This window comes from Panthera tigris, chromosome B4 (genome assembly GCF_018350195.1).
Source record: "Panthera tigris isolate Pti1 chromosome B4, P.tigris_Pti1_mat1.1, whole genome shotgun sequence".
NCBI classification, from domain to species: Eukaryota; Metazoa; Chordata; class Mammalia; order Carnivora; family Felidae; genus Panthera; species Panthera tigris.
The window spans coordinates 111,844,024-111,863,594 of NC_056666.1; the positions used below are offsets into that span (position 1 = coordinate 111,844,024).

The 19,571-nt window shown below is 37.0% G+C and overlaps 1 protein-coding gene across 2 annotated transcripts; it reads right to left on the minus strand.

Annotated features, from left to right (window-relative positions):
* Nucleotides 1-4,547: 4,547 nt before the first annotated feature.
* Nucleotides 4,548-12,121, minus strand: KERA (keratocan). 2 transcript variants are annotated; one of them, XM_007085612.3, is made up of 3 exons: nt 12,009-12,121; nt 9,630-10,523; nt 4,548-5,414 (listed from the first exon to the last, which is right to left on the minus strand). In XM_007085612.3, the coding sequence occupies exons 2-3, from the start codon at nt 10,513-10,515 to the stop codon at nt 5,248-5,250; spliced, it is 1,053 nt and encodes a 350-aa protein (XP_007085674.1). In that variant the 5' UTR covers nt 10,516-10,523; nt 12,009-12,121; the 3' UTR covers nt 4,548-5,247. The 2 variants fall into 2 exon arrangements, with proteins under 2 accessions (XP_007085674.1, XP_007085675.1); XM_007085613.3 differs by lacking the exon at nt 12,009-12,121 and adding an exon at nt 11,795-11,874.
* Between the last annotated feature and the right edge of the window lie 7,450 nt (nt 12,122-19,571).

Here is a 19,571-nt window from a genome sequence, read left to right on the forward strand (position 1 = left end):
ATCATGAGAGGTGGTATGACATATTTTCAAGCAGGAGCTCTGAAAATAGACTACCTGGGTTTGAATCCTGGGTCTGCCATTCAACAGTGACGTGATACTAACAAGACACTTAAAGGATATGTATCGTTTAATTATTTTGTAATTTGATGTGAATTCTCTCCAGGGTGCTAAAATAAACTATAAGCCCTTGCATCTGAAATTCTTACAATGCCATAGATCCTTTCCCTCTTTGACCCTGTTGACATTCACTTCTATGTTCTGGCAATCCCTTCCCACACCCAGAGAATCTTCTCATTTCTCAGCATTGGGCTCTTTGGGAATTTTGGGCATTTTTAACCTGTAGCCCCCTAGGCTCAGATCATTCTTTTCCTTCCAGATTGTGTACACTGTGACTCCTCTCAAGCTTATACTTCCTTCCATGGAGGCTTCAGTCTTTTTTCCTCAATTGATCCACCCCCTCCTGATTTCATTTCTTTTGCCGTCCAATGTTAGTCTGGTTCATAGACCCTGTCCATCACTACCACTTGACTACTTAGACTTCCATGGCTCTAAAACTTACACTAACTTGGATCAATTTTGCCATCCATTTTTCGCAGTTCCTTATTTGCAAAACCGTCTGGAGAAAACATGTGCAATTGTGTGCACCAGACTCCCCGCTAATCATAACATTCCAACCTACCGGTTATTGGCTACTTTCCACATGTCAGATGATAAGAACTACACATCTGTTCTTTCTCTTACTCTCACAGCAACTGGGTAAGATAGTTGATATTGTTCCCTATTTTGAAAGTGAGGATCCAATCCTTAGAAATGTTCAAACACTTGCCAAAGATCAAGGAATTGGCAAAGTCAATGCCACAAGCTGGATTTTATACTTGATCTGTTCTCTCTAAAGCACGAGTCCTTAACCACTGTACCATGTAATTACCAATGTGGATTCAAATGCACTATTTTATTATATACTTTCCACTTGTCTTTTTTTTTTTTATGTTTTGCCTTCTTTTGGACTCAATGAATACTCTTTGTCACTCTCTGACAGGTAAATATTCCCTACCAGTCTATTGTGGTTAACTTTGAAAAAATTCATTCTTCATGTATGACCTATAATGCTAACTTTAACCAATAAAATTTACACTCCTCCTGGCCAATGCATGGTTTCTGGAACACTTTAAATTTTAAATATCTCTATCTCTCTATCCAGCTGTCTATTTATCAGCACACACATACATCTACATTCAATCATTTTGGGAAGTGGGGATTCATCGTATTCTTTGACCCCAGCTTTATCAAAGAGGTCGCCTGGGAATTGTCTTCCACCATGCAGTTCTCTTTTGTTTTGTTTTTGGTTTTGCTTTTGGTTTTTAAAGAGAATTTAAAGAAAGCAAAAAAACCTGATCTATTACAGGGTTCTTACCACCAACAACCCATTTTTTTTAACATTTAATTTGCAAATATACTGCTCCCAATCCTTGGATACTTTTTTTTTTCTCTTTTTTACCTGCTTATGAAAGAAGTTCATCATATTTGCATGATGAGGTCATAGATAAAATTGTTTTGTTCCATTCGCTTTTGTTTAATTTAGGGCAATAAAATGAGAAATGGAGCATTTATTAAGATCCCATGACTTCAAAAATGGCTTGAGCTCATCTCCTAGTCTCTTCTTGGTTTTTAAAAATTTTTGGTAGTGGTCACAGTGTATACATGAAGAGAGCAGCAGACCATTTGTAAATTTCTGACACTTCATAGTAACTTTATACATATATATTTTTTAAGTATTTCTGGTAGAAAGCTCATCTTATTCTTCATAGCTTCAGTGGTAAATATTTGGAATTATGCCTTCATTCTCTCAGTCTTCGTTCATGAGCATATGAATATTTAATGCAGAATTCTAAAATTTTTGGAACGGTAAACAAAATCTAGAAAATTTCACCTAGATATTTATGCATCTGTCCAGACCCCTTGTTTTAACCTTAGTTCTCATTCGACAGCTTACATGACATCTTTTGGATGAATCAAAATAATTTCAAACAAATTGCATTTATTTATTTAATTTAACAGTTTATTTACTTTTGAGAGGGAGAGACAGAGTGTGGGGGGAGAGGGTGGGCAGAGAGAGAGGAAAACACAGAATCTGAAGCAGGCTCCAGGCTCTGAGCTGTCAGCACAGAGCCCGACATGTGGCTCAAACTCACTAACTGTGAAATCATGACCTGAGCCGAAGTCAGACGCTTAACTGACTGAGCAACCCAGGTGCCCCCAAACTAACTGCATTTAAAATCAAACTCATGATCTTCTAAGCATGTTCCTCTTAGAAAATGCACTGCCATGTATTCAGTTTTGCAAGCAGAAACCTTAGCACTTCCTCGCTCTCTCTCTTATCTATCCAATCAACCGCCAAATCCTGACAGTTTTACCTCCTAATTCTCTCACATTTGTGCATGTCTGTCCTTTTCTACCAACACCATCAGTGTCTTTATACTCTAAGCTACCTCCACTTTTCAAATTTGTGCTGTAAGACTGAAATCCTAACTGATCTACTCCTATCTGGTCTTAATCCCCTCCAAATGGTTTTACGCACTACAGAAAAAAGCTTGCGTATATATGTATGTATATGTCTATGTAGATATATATTGCATACAATAATAATAAACATTCATTTAGCACTTACCATGTGTTCAGAAGAGACACTTTACATGTTCTAACTCATTTAATTCTAATTGAATAAAGGAGGTACTATTATTTGTCCCCATTTCATAAAGGAGAAGAGCTTGAGGTACAGAGAATTTAGAGTCTGACTAAGACCACTTAACTGGAAAGCTGGGGTTTGAATTCAGTAATTTTAGCTTCGATGTTAATATTCTTTACCACTACATGATACTAATCTTCAATGAACATAATTCCCTCTGACTTAAAACACTTCAGGTAACTTCTAAATTATTCCTGGAAACTACAGTGTCTATGTTCTGCCTGAAATATTCTTTTTTCCCATCAGCATTGAATACTTCTCATTCTTTCTTTATATGTTTCCTTAATCATTACTTGTTTAAAGAATCTTTACATCAAATCAGTATTAATAATTCCTTTATACCATGTGGCTTTCTGTTAATAGCATTTATCACAGATAACATTTTATATATTTTTGTGACTTATTCACCTAATTGATGAACTATCCACTATAGTATAAACTATTACATTCCCAGTGTGTAAGATAGTCGGGTGTGTGTGTGTGTGTGTGTGTGTGTGTGTGTGTGTATAGTACTCAATACATATTTTCTGAGATAAATAAAGAATAAAAAAGATGGGGAAGAAGGAAGGAAGAAGAAAGGAGGGAGGGAGAGAGGGAGAGAGGGAGGGAGGGAGGGAAGAAGGGGGGAAAGGGAGGCAAGAAGGAAGGGAGGAAAGAGGGAATTCTTAGAGTTGAAAAGGTCATAAAGGAACATATTACAACCTTGCTTCCAGATCAGGAATTCCTTTTATAGCCTTTGTCTTGAACCATTACTCATTCTCAGTTTGAACAGTTCCAGTGGTGGGTAACTCCATCTCAAGAAAAGTTGCTTTTATTGTTGGATGACTCTGAACAACTGTTTGAAAATTCTTCTTTAGCTAGAGCTAAAATATAGCTCCATATACATTTCACCCATATGTTCTACTCTTCATTTTGGAGCTCCTGGAATTTTAGCCCCTTTTTCTATGGCAAGTTTTCAAATATTTAAAGTTCTTATATTTCTTTCAATATATTCTTTTTCACCAGACTAATGATATCTCATTACTTGTATTTTCATGACATAAATTTAATAATTTTCTTTATGTGCTTTGAAGTTTTAAAAAATTATTCCTAATGTCAATTAATTTCATTTCTCTCCTTTAGCCAGCATTTTAAAAACTCTGTTCAAAGTAAGTTAATTGGTTCTTCCCTCCCAACCCCATATAAGTTTTGTGTGTGTTATGCTCTTTTCTTGAGAATTCACCTTATAGAATGACATTTTAAGTTTCTGAGAAACCTTGAAATAGCATGTTAGATTTTCCTTACTCTGATGTTTCACAAATGTATATGATCACTTTTCTAGGGAAATACATAAAATTATATAGAATATTTCAGAATATTGTTTGGAAAATATCTAAAGTCATGTATGAATCTCTATGGAATATTTATTATTTAAAGATATGCTTTATGAAACTAGTAGTCTAATGTAAACGATACTTTATTACTTAATGATATCCTGGGTTATTCCTTTTTAACTCATGAGAAGTAGGTGTATTATGTTAAGTGATTTGAGTATAATTTTTTTTCTTATGTTTTCAAGAAGAAAAGGAAAAACAAAAGTAGGGGGAAATATATTTGCATATATTCATGGTAGAAACATGGAAATTATTGTTACTTAAACACTTTTTATTAAAATATGTTCTTAATAAAACTTGTAACTAATGCCCTTGAAATAAATATTTTGGTACCATTTTGTTAGAAAGCATTCACTCTTTTTATTTAAAAAATCCAAAACCACTAGCGAATATAAGAGCTAAACAATTTGCAATTCAAGTGGATTTCAAATGTTAAGACACTAAGATTCTTTCAGAAATGTGTTATAAGAAATGTAAAACTTAGTACTTGGTTTAATAGAGAGAATACACTGTACTATATCTAAGAACAGCAGCTATAAAAAATAGTAGTGAACTGAAAATTGATGTTGCTCTGTTATTTGGTATTAAATGACTACAATAAGTATTTAATACATTTTATATCCATTCTTGAGCTAAATACCAAACTTATACCTACAAATACTATGTAGCAATCTGCAATTAATTATGATGAAAAAATATCTCATTGTTTCAGTTTCTTACAGATCTCCTTACCTCCTGTTAGATTACTGTGCTTCTACGATCAATATAGTATCTGCATATGCAATTTTGAACATGCACACAAATATGGCTTTTATATTGCATAACAGTACAATTGCATTATTTGATATGAGTAAGCTGTGAAAGAGACAAAAAAGAACTATCTTTGAGTTGATAAGTTGACAAACTATCTTAACTCTGTGTCTGTTATATTAATTAAAGAAAAGCTAACCATGCTACATATCGTTGGTGAAAGCGTCTTTGAATAGAAAACATAAGCTTCACAAACAAAAATGGTGGCAAGAGAGCACCACTGGAATGTGACTTTTGTCTTAAAGTTATGAATAGTGACCAAATTTCATTTCAGAAATATTAGCCCATGAAACCAATTTTAGATTGTTAAAGATGTGTTTAAATAATGACAGCCTGAAGGAGCCTGAAGCAGGTCATTAAATCCATTGGGATTGGTGGTTTGATTTCATTTCCATCAAGACGGAGGTAGCGAAGGTGAGGTCCATAACCGAAGGAATCTTGTTCTCCAGGCAGTATGGTAGGACATATTACAGAGACGTTCACATCTGTGGAGACAAAGATGGCATGTGTGAATGAACTTGAACAGAAGTGACCGGGGTGGGAAGACCAAGAGGCCATATGCAACAATCCTGTAGAGGGCCTAGCGGCCTGATCTGTCAAAGTGCCAGATACAAACGATTTCTGTGTAGGTTGGAGATTGTGCACATCTGTTTTATAAAAGTGACCCATAAAAATGTGCAGTACATATATATATATATATATATATATATATACACATATATACATATAGTGCACATATATATATATATACACACACACACAAAATAATTCCATATTCAGTTATACTTTGTGCAGAGCACTAGAAAGGACATACTGTTAAAATGTGATGGAAATAAAAGCATATAAGATATACCATTTGTTTTTGAAGCTTCCAGGTGAGATAAGGCATGCTTAGACTACTATAAAATAAGACAGGTAGTATTTAGAGCATTAGAAGTGGAGACAAAGGTTCATAGAAAGAACACATAGGTGCACAGGTAGATGGATGGACAGATGCATGTGTAGGTGGAAAAATCAGTCTATTATTAGGGAAAGTGCTCAAAAACTATCTTAAAATGCAAAATTTCTAATTAATAGTGTATGATGAGTTTTAAAAAGTACATTTAACCTAAGTTTACATATGTAATACTTATAGAAAAGAATTTTGGATCTTTATATTCGTGTATTTAATTAGAAAGGATACATTGCCAAGAATTGAATTGCAAAGAATTCAAGCCAGCAAACATCCCATGAGCCTTTTCAGATGGTTAGGATGTGAGAAATCATGCACCTGCCTTGGACCAGAGCCTTTGGCATCAATGACCATACTGAAATTTAAGAGTATTCAGGAAAGAAGTCCTGTTAAATTAGCAAAATTCAGACAAGTGTGCGCATTAGCTGATTTCAACCATGAATCTGCATACTGCTTTTAAGTCTCATATGAAACTATTTTGAGGAAAGGGTTTTCCCTTAGAAGATGAGACCCACCTAACTTTGGCAATGGCCTTCCTTTGAGCTTATGCCGCACGTGAGATTGCTTTACTCCGATCTTAGGTCATTTTGTGAATTCAACTTGCTAAAAAATAATGACTCATACTTGTATAGCCATTTGTGTATATAAAGTTAGTTTTTCACATGCATTATCACCTTAACATCACAGAGGCTTTATCAGGCAATATGATTATTCTCCCTATCTGGGCATAGCAGGAATAAGTGGTTCAGACAGTTAAGGTATTGCCCACAAGGTATTTTAGCAAGCAAATGCCAGAGCTGACTCCTCACCTTGTCCTTTTCCTACTACATAGGGTCCCTTGCCTGTTTCTCTTTTAATGTCTTATCATTCTTATTACCCTTATGCTCCATAATCAATGCAGGCCTGAATAAATACAATGTGAGAAACAAGAGTTCTAAAGGTAGTTATATTTTCATAAATTAATTATGGTGTTTCTCAGAGAACACGAAGAAGTAACTTATTTGAATAGTTGTTGCCAAATTTAAAGTCCTTTAAATTGTTCAGAAGAAATAAATATTTCCATCTTTCTCATAAGAAAAGGTCACTGTACCATAAATTCTAAGAACTCTTCATATAAAAGGTATGTTTCTTGGAAACCACTTTATTAACAACTAGAGTAGATTATGCAGCCAAAAGAAATAAGTACTTTAGCAGTTATTACAGCACAGTGTGATATAATGGATATAATCATGAGCCAATAATTCTAGCCAAGGAAATTCTTATTTTGCACTTATTTTCTGGGAATATAGAAATACCATACCTGATATCTACATTAAGAAACAAATAAATCAATTTCTCTTTGTTGACGTTGTTGCTGTTAAAATTACTCTTATTTGCGTTGGTAGAAATTTTTCTAAAGTCCTCTAATCTGGAAATTGAAGACAAATGAGCTGGGACTATACTGTGTAGTATATAGTATACTGACAAGTCCTGAGCTCAGGTTCTGGCTATTATATTTATTCTTTGTCCTTGAGCAAATATTCTCACTTAGTTGATCCTCAGTTTCTTCTTTAGAAAGTCTTAATGCTACCACACAAGATTTTTGTGAAGATTAATTTATTATTCTCAAAGTGTGGCCCTCGGGCCAGCAGCATCAGTATTTCTTGAGAACTAAATTATTAGGCCCCATCTTAGAGCTAATAAGTCAGAAAATGTGAAGGTGGGGCCATCAAGCTGTATTTTACAAGCCTCCCAGATGATCCTGATACATGCTAAAGTATGAGAACAGTTGAAGAATAAAAATATATGAGAAAACATTGTAAAACTTAAAAAAATGTCAGGGGATGGAGAACAAAATCCTACCCTTCTTGGTATAACTTTGTGTAAATATGAAAGTTCCTGGAGTGTGTGCACAACTGTGTGTTGTATTTTGCTATTTTACTCCTAAAGACCCTGTCTTCAAATTCTCAGGGGAATCCCAAATTCACAAACAGGGATCTATGTGGAATCCCTTTATTTTTTAAAAAAAAATTTTTTAACGTTTTATTTATTTTTGAGACAGAGAGAGACAGAGCATGAACGGGGGAGGGGCAGAGAGAGAGGGAGACACAGAATCTGAAGCAGGCTCCAGGCTCTGAGCCATCAGCCCAGAGCCCGACGCGGGGCTCGAACTCACGGACCGCGAGATCGTGACCTGAGCCGAAGTCGGACGCTTAACCGACTGAGCCACCCAGGCGCCCCTGGAATCCCTTTAAATTCACTTCCCACATCCAATGTCCACAGGGCTTTTGTTGCCAGTTAAGGGATGCACCTGTAGAAGCACAGAACTTTCATTAGAAAAAAAAAAAAATGTATATATTAGGTCAATATGGCTGTTGTGCGATCCGGTTCAGTGAAAAAGATTCAGCAATGAACGTTTTTTTATGTTGCATCTTTTGCTTTTGACTACAGGATTAAACAATGTGTCGCACTGCCATGGAAAAATGTGGCAGCAGCCTTTGTTAAATCCTAGATTATATGCTCAAGTATGCTGTTAGAAAAACCCCAAAAAGAAAAAAAAAAGAAAGAAAAGAAGAGAAAAACTTGAATAACCGAGCAGTTCCCAGTGGAAAAAATAGTCTATTCTTATAAATAGGATGTTTGTGTGATTATTGGCTTAAAGGAAACAAGTGAATAATAACCAAGTGGTACAACCTTCTGACAATTATCTGTTCTATTTTCCTACAAACGGACTGATTCACACTTTAGGAACGTATTTTCTAAGGTTGTTCAGGAGAAGTCTCCTCACATTCTCTTCCTAATGGGCTTGTGCCAGGATTGAGGATGCAAGGGCAGGTGCCAGGCTGGTTCCAATGCCCATGACGTTGTACACTTCTGCACCGGGGTCAAACTGGTCTCAGTGTGATTGTGCAGGTGCCAGGTTTGCATTTAGTGTCTCCAGCTTCTTTCTATAACCATGTGTTTCCTGGGTGACACCTCTGCCTCCAAGACACTCTCACTCATCCCTCTCTCCCTTATCAGAAACTATTTTCAGGAAAGGAGCAATTATTCTACCTTGCCGATTGCCATGAGTCCTGAGAAGTCACCAACTTCCAGGAGCATTTGCTTCTGTTTCTACTGAACAAGGTGTTAAACGGCAGCACTAATTCCTAATGCTTGGTCCGCAGGGCAGCAGGCTCAGCCCCATTTGGGAACTTGTTAGAAATGAAATCTCACTCAAGTCTCATCCCGAATTACTCAATCAGGAACCATGGCATGGAGCCACAAACCTGTACACTCTAAAGTTCGAGAAACCCTGTCATCTAAAGCAGAGTCTTTAATTAAGGTGGTTTCAGGCACCTGTAGTTTTTAGGACCGAGGTGCCTTTCTGATACCTCCTAAATCATATTCCTCCTATTACTATTCATGAGGTCATTTGTACTTGGTACATTTTCCTAAATAAATCTACCCAGTGAAGCAGGAATATTGGACTATCCCAGGAGTAAAAGAAGATACATTCAATTTCTCCAATGGGTAATCACCCTTTGTAGAATACTAAGGTCCACTTTTCAATTTACAAATTGAAGATTAGAACTTCCTTGTCCATTAAGATTGTGTGTGAACAGACAAAACGAAAATACTGAAAATTGAAAAAAAATCTGAGGGCGTATTGGTTGGTGGCAGATGGTGGGGGGGAAGCCCAACACAGTTACTATTCTGAAAGAAAACATAGAATAAGTTTAATGACCATGAGCATTTTAATCAAAGACATACCCTGACGATTACTTACTTTTAATTTTGTTATGGTCAAGGTGAAGGTGCTGCAGGTGAGCACTGATTCGAGGGACCTTGGTGAGTTGATTGTGAGATAGCTGAAGGTCTAGTATTGAGGATACATCAAAACCACTAGAAGGGAGACCTGCATCTGACAATTTGTTGTGGTTTAGTCGTAGGAAGGCCACTTTAGGAATCACATTAAAATAATTTTCTGGTATTCCTTCGATAGAATTGTTGTCCAAAAACAGTTGCATTGTATTGGCTGGTAATCTCGGTGGCATATTCCTTAGAGCATTCTTGGCCATGTTTAGCTGCATTAGGTTCTTGAGTCCCTTGAAGGTGTCTCTTTGAAAGGCATTGTCTAGTAGTTTATTGTGCTGCAAGTCAAGAAGGGTCAGGTTCTCCAGATTGCTGAAGGTCCCTTGAGGGATTCTGGACACCTTGTTTCTAGCCAACTGTAATTGTTCTAAACTTCTTGGCAATGGGGAAGGTACCTCCTCTAGCTCATTATCTTCCAGAAATAAGAAAAGCAGCTTCTTTAGTTGGCTCAGGGCTCCTTTTTCAATCCCATAGTTGGTTATTTTGTTCTTGTTTAGATTTATCCATCTCAGCTGGGTGGCATTCTCGAATGGCTTCTCAGGAATGGTTTCTATCAGGTTGTTCTCAAGATAAAGATACCAGATCCTTGAAGGAATAGGAGGGATTTCTTTGAGACCTCTATTTTCACAGTATAAAGCAGTAGGGAAACTAGGGGGACAGAAACATTCCCTGGGACAGTCAAAGTCATGCATAGCCCAGTCCTCTGGATCACCTACGTCATAGACCTGTCTCACACTTCGAGTCCACACAGTATCTGTTATGAATAATACCCAGATGACGAAACAGATTGTGGTTGCCATTATAGTACCTAGGATGGGGGACACAACTGTTAGATACTTGAATATTTTCAACCTGTAGAAAACTGTGTGCTCCAAAAACCCCCAGCAAATATTGCTTCTTTAGGGGAAGGGTAAACACATTTGAACAATTTATACACTAGATATCAATTAATACACATATATTGAGTAGGCACTATATGCAAAGCATTTTGCAAACACTGAAACTTAGTAACTTTTAGCTTCCCAGTTTTAACCCAATCACAATGAAAACCGAGAAATGGAAAGCAAATTTCAGGAGCTCTAAGTGCTTTTCCATTCCAAGCTATTTAATACAAGAAAGTTAACTGAAACCCGCAGTTGAATACAAGAGTACAAAAAATGATCTTTTAATAACTCAGATTGAGAGTCCGCGTTGTTTCTAAGAAGTAAGCATATGCTTTTACTTTTACTCCTAAATGAGCAGAACATCTGGATGAGATTTCCCAGGCTCTTTGGCCCTTGAACCAAAGAAATAGAGAGATCAAAGAACATTTTAGCAGTTTGTTGTCAAGGAAGGTCCTAAGATATGAAGAAAAATGTGTGATTAATCTCTTGCTCTGTTGCTCAACTTCTCCGGTAAGTTGTATATTGGGGTCGGGGTAAGACTTCTGATATTAGAAGTACAAACTCAAGTTGTTCAGCCAGGGAGTTTGGATTATAAACTCTGTACCACAATGAGGCATATATTCAACTATGGCATTACTGTGGTTGATAAGAAAAAACAAACAATATGTCTAGGTTCAGGTAGAGCCCATATTTTCAGAATGGTTGCTATCAAAGAAAAGGTTAACACTAATTGGTATATGACCATCCAAAAGATATAAACCCTCCCCATTGGATATCAATAAGGTTATGGGTACAACAAACTGTTCTAACAGGAAAAGCAATATATATTTATATATATCTATCAGTAGCATTCCGACCAATGTACATTTAATTCAATCGCTTGGTAATAAGAATAGCATACATTTTGCTAATTTCTTAGGAAAAAATGAAATAAGCATCACTTATGAAATGCTGATCTTTCAATTGTGCCACTAAATTGAGGAAAGTAGCAAGTGCAGAGCTGATTCCACAAGCTGTCACATTTTTTTACGATTGCAGAATTCTGCTCTAGTCATCTTCCAACAGAGACACATTAAAACATTCTTTTCTTCAGAATAGGGATTTTCTTTAGCTATTAAGCCATAACCCTGCCTCTGATGAACCAGAACTTTGAATTCGTAGCTTTAAGTTTTTAAAAAGTGCAAAAATAGTTTACCTTGCCTTCCAGGAATATACCGTGGAGTCCTGTGTCTGGGTCTGAAGTTTGCTAAAACTTAATTAAGGGGGGAAAAAATCTATGACTAAAACAATTTATTTTTAGTGTATGCTATCAAGCCTCCTATGAGAAAAAATAAAAGCTACTCTGACCGGTCACTGTGAACACCTTTTGATCTATTGTTTCTACTTTGACAGGGCTTCAGATTGCTTACCTCAGCCTTCTTGGATCTTCTTCTTCCCTTTCTATTGGCCACCGCTCATTCACAGTAATGGATTTACCCAGGCTCCACTCTCGTGTTTTTATGAATCCTCCCTCAAATATATGCACCAGTGGCTCCAAAGTTAACCCCTCCAACAACAACAGCACCTCAGTACCTAGGCAGCTCAGCGCAGGAAATTCAGGCTTTAATCTCAGGAGCCTATAACAAAAATTCAGGGCAACTGTCACTCTGAACTCACCGTACCAGAGATGTTACAATGTGCTGGTCTCTAGACCTGTTTAGCTAGCAGGCGACTGAAGGCAGTTTTGATTCCAAACATAACCAAAAGAGATTTTAAAGCAGCTCGTCTCTAGAAAATCTTTCAAAAAAAAAAAAAAAAAAAGAATATGAAGAAATAAATGCTGATGTCCTCTGTTTCTATGGAAATATTTTATGCATTTCTCATATGAAACAGATGTTGGAATTCTAGTTAGATATATTGCGTTTGAGGGTAAGATAGGAAAATATATTTGAAAAATGTAAAAATGAAATCTGAGAGGCTCTACCTATGTTGGCACTACACGTGGTGTTATGCTCTGTTTTATAGAAATAATTTTTGTGTCTCTGTTTCCCATTGGGAGCTTTATTCCAAGTAATTATTAAAATGAGATTTTTTTTCTCATTACAACAGATGTTTTGTATTTAGTCCATTACAAGACATTCTGTTGCGCTGCTTTTTTCCCCCTTTAACGCATAGATCTAAGATAATGTCTTCTAGCTCTTATATTTGAGAGAAAGGATTGTTGTGCCATTGGAAGAAAGGCACAAATAAAAATAATTTTCAGACACTATTCTGGTGAGAGATTGTAAACACGCTGTTTTTTCAAAATTTATCTTATTCTGGAGTCAGGAAGTTTAATTCATGTGACTCGGTCAGCACTGATAGAGCACAGTGAAGAGGAGAGGGTCCTGGACCCAAAAGACCTTTCCTGAACCTCCCGCCTTCTCCCTCCTCACCATCGGCAGGTCAGTTAGAGGTCTGCCGTCTCTCCCAGTACTGGACCACCTCTCAGTGTTGGCCCTACTTTTCATAAATGCTTATGGAAATGTGAACCTTTCTTTAGTATTAGCCCTATACTCTCAACTGGGAAATTCATTTAAGTTTATGGGCTTTTACAGACTAAGATCTGATTCAGACGTGATCTCTTGTAGCTTTCCAGGTACACTCATCCTTCACATGAGACAAAAAAATCAAGCGTTATTTGCTTTCTCGAAACAATGATCTCTTCTGCCTATTGCGGTTTGACTTTCCTCTCTCTTCTTTTCCTAAACCATCAGGATATACACAACAGATGATCTTCAAATCTGCACAGTCCCCTCCAACTCTTTCTTCTTTCTTAATTTTCTCTTTTAGCCAAAATTACTTGAGTCATTTCTTAATTTTATTACACGAATATGGCTGCAAGTTCATTGTAGGAAAGTTACAGGAGCATCCTGGCTGCCTCCACTCTTCATTTCCTGTTTACCAGTGGACCCATGATCCACCCTCCAAAATATGGCTTCTAATCCTTCCGCTTCCCTAAACTTGCTCTGACAAAAATCAGCAGTGATCTTCACTGTACTGATATATTGAAGTTTTTTAGTGTCTGGCTTACTGGGCTTGTGACTTTTAACAAAGTTGACCCACCCCTTTCATTAAATGTTTCTCTTAGTTTCTGTGATATTCTCTCCCCGTTTTCCTTTCCCTTTCTTTGTGATTTTTTTTCCATTTATATCCTGAAGCTCTCTGTTTCCTGTAACATTTTTTTAAAAGTGTTTCTAGCATTTAGAGCTGCTTGAGATTCTGTCCTCTGCTCTGTGCCCTTCTTGCTCTCTACCCATTTCCTGTAGGATTGGGAAGTTTTAACCATGCCCTCTATTATGATGACTCCTGAGTCTTTATCTCCAACCCAGCCTCTGGAAGAGACGTGCACTTTTGTGTGTGTGTTTACCTGCTTTCTAGAACTCTCCTATTGCATACCTCAAAGGCCTATATCTAAGGTGAAATTCGCTGTCTCCCTTTACTTCTAACTGCTCTTATCATTTTGTACTTTTGAGTGCTTCTATCATCTTGTTCAGTGTCCCAAACCAGAAATCTGGAAATGATTTTTAACTCTTCCTTCTCATTTTGTGAGCATATGAAAACAATCACATTTTAAGGACCCTGGGAGACATGATATAAATAAAAATGACCATCTACAATGCTCACCAAATTTTGGTATCATTGCTTCCAGACTAAAAGCACAGGATGTGCTATCTTGATTTTTCCTATAGCAATCCAATCTACCCTCATTTGATTACTGATTCCTGGAGGATGGGGACTTAAAGTCTTCATTGGAACTGCTTAAGTGGAAGTTCAATAAATTAAATTAAGGCAATGGTGACAATGTCTGAGTCATGCTAGCTGGTATAAGAATTAATGAAAGACTTTGCTCAGTCTTATCTGATTCTGCCAACAGGGAGAAAGGAAGCCTAGGTGTCATGATGTAGCTTTGGTGTCTCCTCTCTAATGACAGATTGATATTTTCAAAGTCCATGGGGCTTTGGATATAGTACGTGTTTAATATATATATTTGCTGAATGAGTAAATGAACAGGTAAACACAAAAGGCACATGCGTCACTTTGATAGCTATGAGTTTTTTTATTAGAGTAGCTATGTAAATAGAAACATGGTGGACAATCTTAGGTAAAAAAAAAAATGTGAGGTGGACCCTTTCTTTTGCAACTTACTAGCTGTTTGAGCTTGCACAGGCTGTTTAACCATCATGAGCCTGTCTACCCATAATGCACCAGCCCTGTTACGAAGGGTTGTTTGAAAATCAAATAAGATAATGGAGGTGATGATGTCAGATAAATGTGGGAAAATTTCAGAGTGAAAAAAGTTACAGCTCAAGGAGAACTTACAAATCATCTCATCAGAATTGCTCCTTTTACATATGAGGAAAATGAGGCCCAGAAATTTCAGCAGACAGTATGATACTGGCATCTTGGCCTAGCCTACCTGAGGAATGTCCTTCTAGAAACTTGAGGTGGGGTTAAAGTGTTGTTATTGCCCTTGTTCTTTTAACCTCTTTTCATCCTTTTAGCACATTTCAATGTCTCCTATTTGCTTGCTTCTACTGCTTCCTATGAAAAGGAAGGGTGTTTTGCGGAATTGTCTTAGACAATTGAGCCCAAATCAAGAGCTGGGCGCTTAAATGACTGAGCCATCCAGGTGTACCCCATGGGCATTTTATTTTTTTATTTGAATTTTTTCCCCATGGACATTTTAAAAGAGAAAGCAATACGTAAGGCTATAAAAGACATGAAACTCTAGTGGGATTTCAAATTTATTGGTATGTGTGTCTGACACATCAGTTTCAGCAATGATTGGACTATCAGGTGCTCCCAGATGCTATGCTTATGTACAATGGATTGGACTTCTGCTAAGAGAAATAATTTTCTCTGAATAGATCAGTTTTAGCCTTATTTCACTAAACTCTGTGAAATAATTTAAAAATATGAAAGGTATCCAACTAAAATATATAGCTAACACACACATATACATCTATAATATAAAAATGTTTTCAAAATAATATGCTTAACATATAGTAACGACACTCTTAAATGGTCAAAACCACTACAAAACTGATAAGATAGAAATCCCCATCCTAACTACTCCAGTGTAAGCCCCATCCCAAGAGGCCATATGTTCAACTCTATTATGGATTTCTTTTAGCTGTAACCCTACTTTTCTTGATTGGATGATTTTTGTTTGACCTGTCAATTTCAAGCAGCAATTATTAGATAAAGATTTAGCACATTTGCTTTGCCCCCCTCTTAACCCCACCTGTAGCCATGATTCCCTTCAATAAACCCTAATGCATGCATCTCACCAACTTTGATTAAATAAATATTTACTGCGTACATTATTGGACAACATAAATATTCTTTTATGTAAAAACATGCAAAATTATTTTAATTCCTTCATCGTACTACATTTATTTGCTATATATAAAAATTATATATAGCATATTCTACATACATATACAACTATTTCACTAATGTTTTTCTAAAGTCTCAGACAGAATTATAAAACCATTTTGAAGAGTTTTTTCCACTCATTGAGTAGGGGCAACACAGAGTGCCAGTTAAAAGCCAGACCTGCTTGGGTTTAAATAAATCTCTGCCATTTACAAGCTGTGAGACTTTGAACAATTATTTATTTTTACCTTTGTCTTCTCATCAGTTAAATAAGGACGATGGTGATGATGTATTAGTAATAATAGTGATAATACCCTCTCAGAGGATTGTTGTGAAAATTAAGTGAGTTAATATTTTTAAAGCACGTGAAGCATTGTAAAAGAATTGATAAAGAAAATCAGAGATTCCAGGTTTACTTTCTCCTGGGAGATACCTCCCTTGGAACTCCATATGCTCTCCCTTCAACCTTCTTTGCTCATGGTTACAAAACAACCCGAGCAAATTTGGCAGATGATAATTTTTAGGTTTTTTTTAAATAGCATATTTCAGTTGTCACACAGTTAATGGGACTATAGTAATCCTCCTTTACAACCTACACAGAGGTGTTATGTTCATTGAAAATAAGATCAGCTCAATTGTATTTTATATAACGGGTATTTATGTGCAACAAGCATTAAAACATTTCTAAGTGAGTCTTCAGTATAAGGTTTCTTCAAAAGTTAACTAAGTTTGCCTTAAGGTGTAGATTAAAACTAACACAAACATCACTCTGTCGCTACTAAGGTACTGCCTTTAAAGCACATTTAGGAAATAACACAATCCTTGCTTTATGGGCCTGTGGGGTCTAACATGAGTGAAGGAAGCCCAGGACACAGCACTCTCTTGAGAGGAAGAGAGACAGAATGTGAGAGGAGGAGGGGCACACAGAGAGGGAGACACAGAATCTGAAGCAGGTTCCAGGCTCTGAGCTGTCAGCACTGAACCCCATGCAGGGCTTGAACCTGTGAACAGCAAAATCATGACCTGAGCCAAAGTCAGACGCTTAACCAACTGAGACACCCTGGCACCCCTGTAATTTTCAGTTTTCAGAATGCGACATTTCTTTGCTCTCTGAAAACTTTTGAGCATTTCCTTCATCTTCAGTCTGAACTTCTGCAACAATATGCCTTGAGGGGATGTATTCAACACCCAGTGGGTACTCAAGGAGCCCTTTCAATCTGGAAGTTCATGTGCATATAGTCCATCCATTTTTTTCTAATTTTTTTGGTAAGTCTTAGTGCGTGTTGAATTGTCTAAGTCACTTACCGCTTCTATTTTCTTTTTAAAAATTTGTTATGCTTTCTGACAGATTTCCTTTTATCATGTGACTTTTAAAATTTCTCTATCATGTATCATGTGTATACTTTGCAAACTTGTTCTTTGGTTGTTCCTTTCCTAAAATATTGTTTTGTTTTACGGCATTACTATCTTCTTTCATCTCATTCAACACAGGATTAAAAACAATAAGGTGTTCCTAATAGGGTGAGTTTTTTCTGCATGCAGCAATAATTTTATTCCCTTTGATTTCTCTTTTTTTATGTTTATTTTTGACAGAAAGAGAGAGAGAGCACAAGCAGGGGAGGAGCAGAGAGAAAGGGAGACACAGATCAGAAGCAGGCTCCAGGCTCTGGGCTGTCAGCACAGAGCCCGATCCAGGGCTCGAACCCACAGACAGTGAGATCATGACCTGAGCCAAAGTCAGACGCTTAACCAACTGAGCCACCCAGGCGCCCCTCTCTTTTTGTTTTCTTGGTTTGGTTTGGCCTATAGAGGTATTTCATATTGGAGCCTTTCTTCACGTATATGATGGTACTATGCTGGACCTCGATGCTGAAGAGAAAAGCATAAGTAATCTTACTGGAAGATCCATGAGAATTGATGGCATGTGTTGGCTAATGACCAGGTAGGTATTGTCCCCAGTGCCCCTGCCCCATGTGCATATTTATATGAAACTCACACGTGTGTGTACATACACCCGCACACAGGATGTGAATCGAAAAGTCAATGCTTAGTCTTCTCAGTGTACTTTTTGTAAGTATGACTTTTATTAATACTAGTAACACTGATTGTTTCTGTTGTTAATAAAAAGCAAGTAACCTTCTATTCATAGGTTAGCCTTTGTGTCTGGAGCACCTGAGGCTGTGCTACCAAAATTGCTCTGAAATTATTAATAAAGCCTGCCACTTATAAGCTATTTATGTTTTGAATCAAGTTTGATATTTATGACTCTCTAGGGTGCCAGTTGCTCTAAGACTTTACAAAAAGACTTTCGTTATCTAATCAGAAAATAAAAATAAAGCCACCTCTGTGATTCTCAAATGAGCTATTACTAGCTATCCAGAAGCACGTGGTTTTAGGGTTACTTTCTCTTAGCTTCTCAAGCTCTCTCCATTTCTGGCAAGTTAGCCTTCATATCACGGGTCTTCAGATGAGACTAAGGTAACAGGAGGTAAGCAGCTTGAAAGCCCATCAGTTTAAATCATCTCCAAAACGTTTTAGAAAAAGTGTCTTATGCAACATTTATTCAGAATGCTGAGAAAACACTGCTAGACTCATGATGTCTCCAGGAACCTTGAGCAGATTCACGAGCACATATGTGTATTCCTAACTTCTTACCAAGCTGCCTTCCAGGTCATGCCCATCAGAGCTGTGCTGTTGCAGTATCCATTCTCAATTGGCTCCTGCTGGTCACATGATGTAAATGACAGTCTGATTGTATTTATACTTTTCCCTGTCAGTTGGTCATAGAGAAAGTCTCGGTGAGGTCATAGGTATGACCGAAGGGAGAGACAGCAGGGCCAAAGGAGGACAGCTTATTTGGTTCTATTCCCATTTATATCATATACTTGCTAAATCAGCACTGCTGGGCAATTCAGGTTAGACTAGATAGATAATACTAAGTTTCCGGACAGCTAACATCAATTTGTTCGGTCTCCCCTTGGGTCTAGTTTCTCAAAAAAATAACAATCATTTATTAAACACAGTATGCCCTTGTTTGGAAAGCTAGGAGTTTAATTCTTTTATTAAGACTTACCACATACTGCACATAGCAAACCGATCTGCCTTACGTTCTTTAAACATTATTCTATCTGATGAAGGACAAGTAGCAGGATCACTGTGACCTTATCTGTCGGGAGAGCCTTCTCTTGACATTGGACAAACTCACATCTTACAGCTTCTCAGCACTGAGATATTTGCAGTAATATGTGGCCTTCAAAATTCAAAATTCCTTGTAATAATGGATACATAGTTCAGAAAATTGTCTTCACTTTACAGAAATATCCCCAAACTATACCCTTAAGCCTTTATAATAATAATCAGTGCAGCCCTATGGTCTTCCATTATACAGTTGACCTTTGAACAATGCAGAGATTAGGGGTACTGACCCCCTGTGCAGTCAAAAATCTGTGTATCAGAAGTTCTGAGTCCCCAAGAACTTAACAGCTTGTAGCCTACTATTGACTGGAAGCTTTACCTACAATATAAACAGTTGATAAACATATATTTTGTATGTTGTATGTATTATATACTGT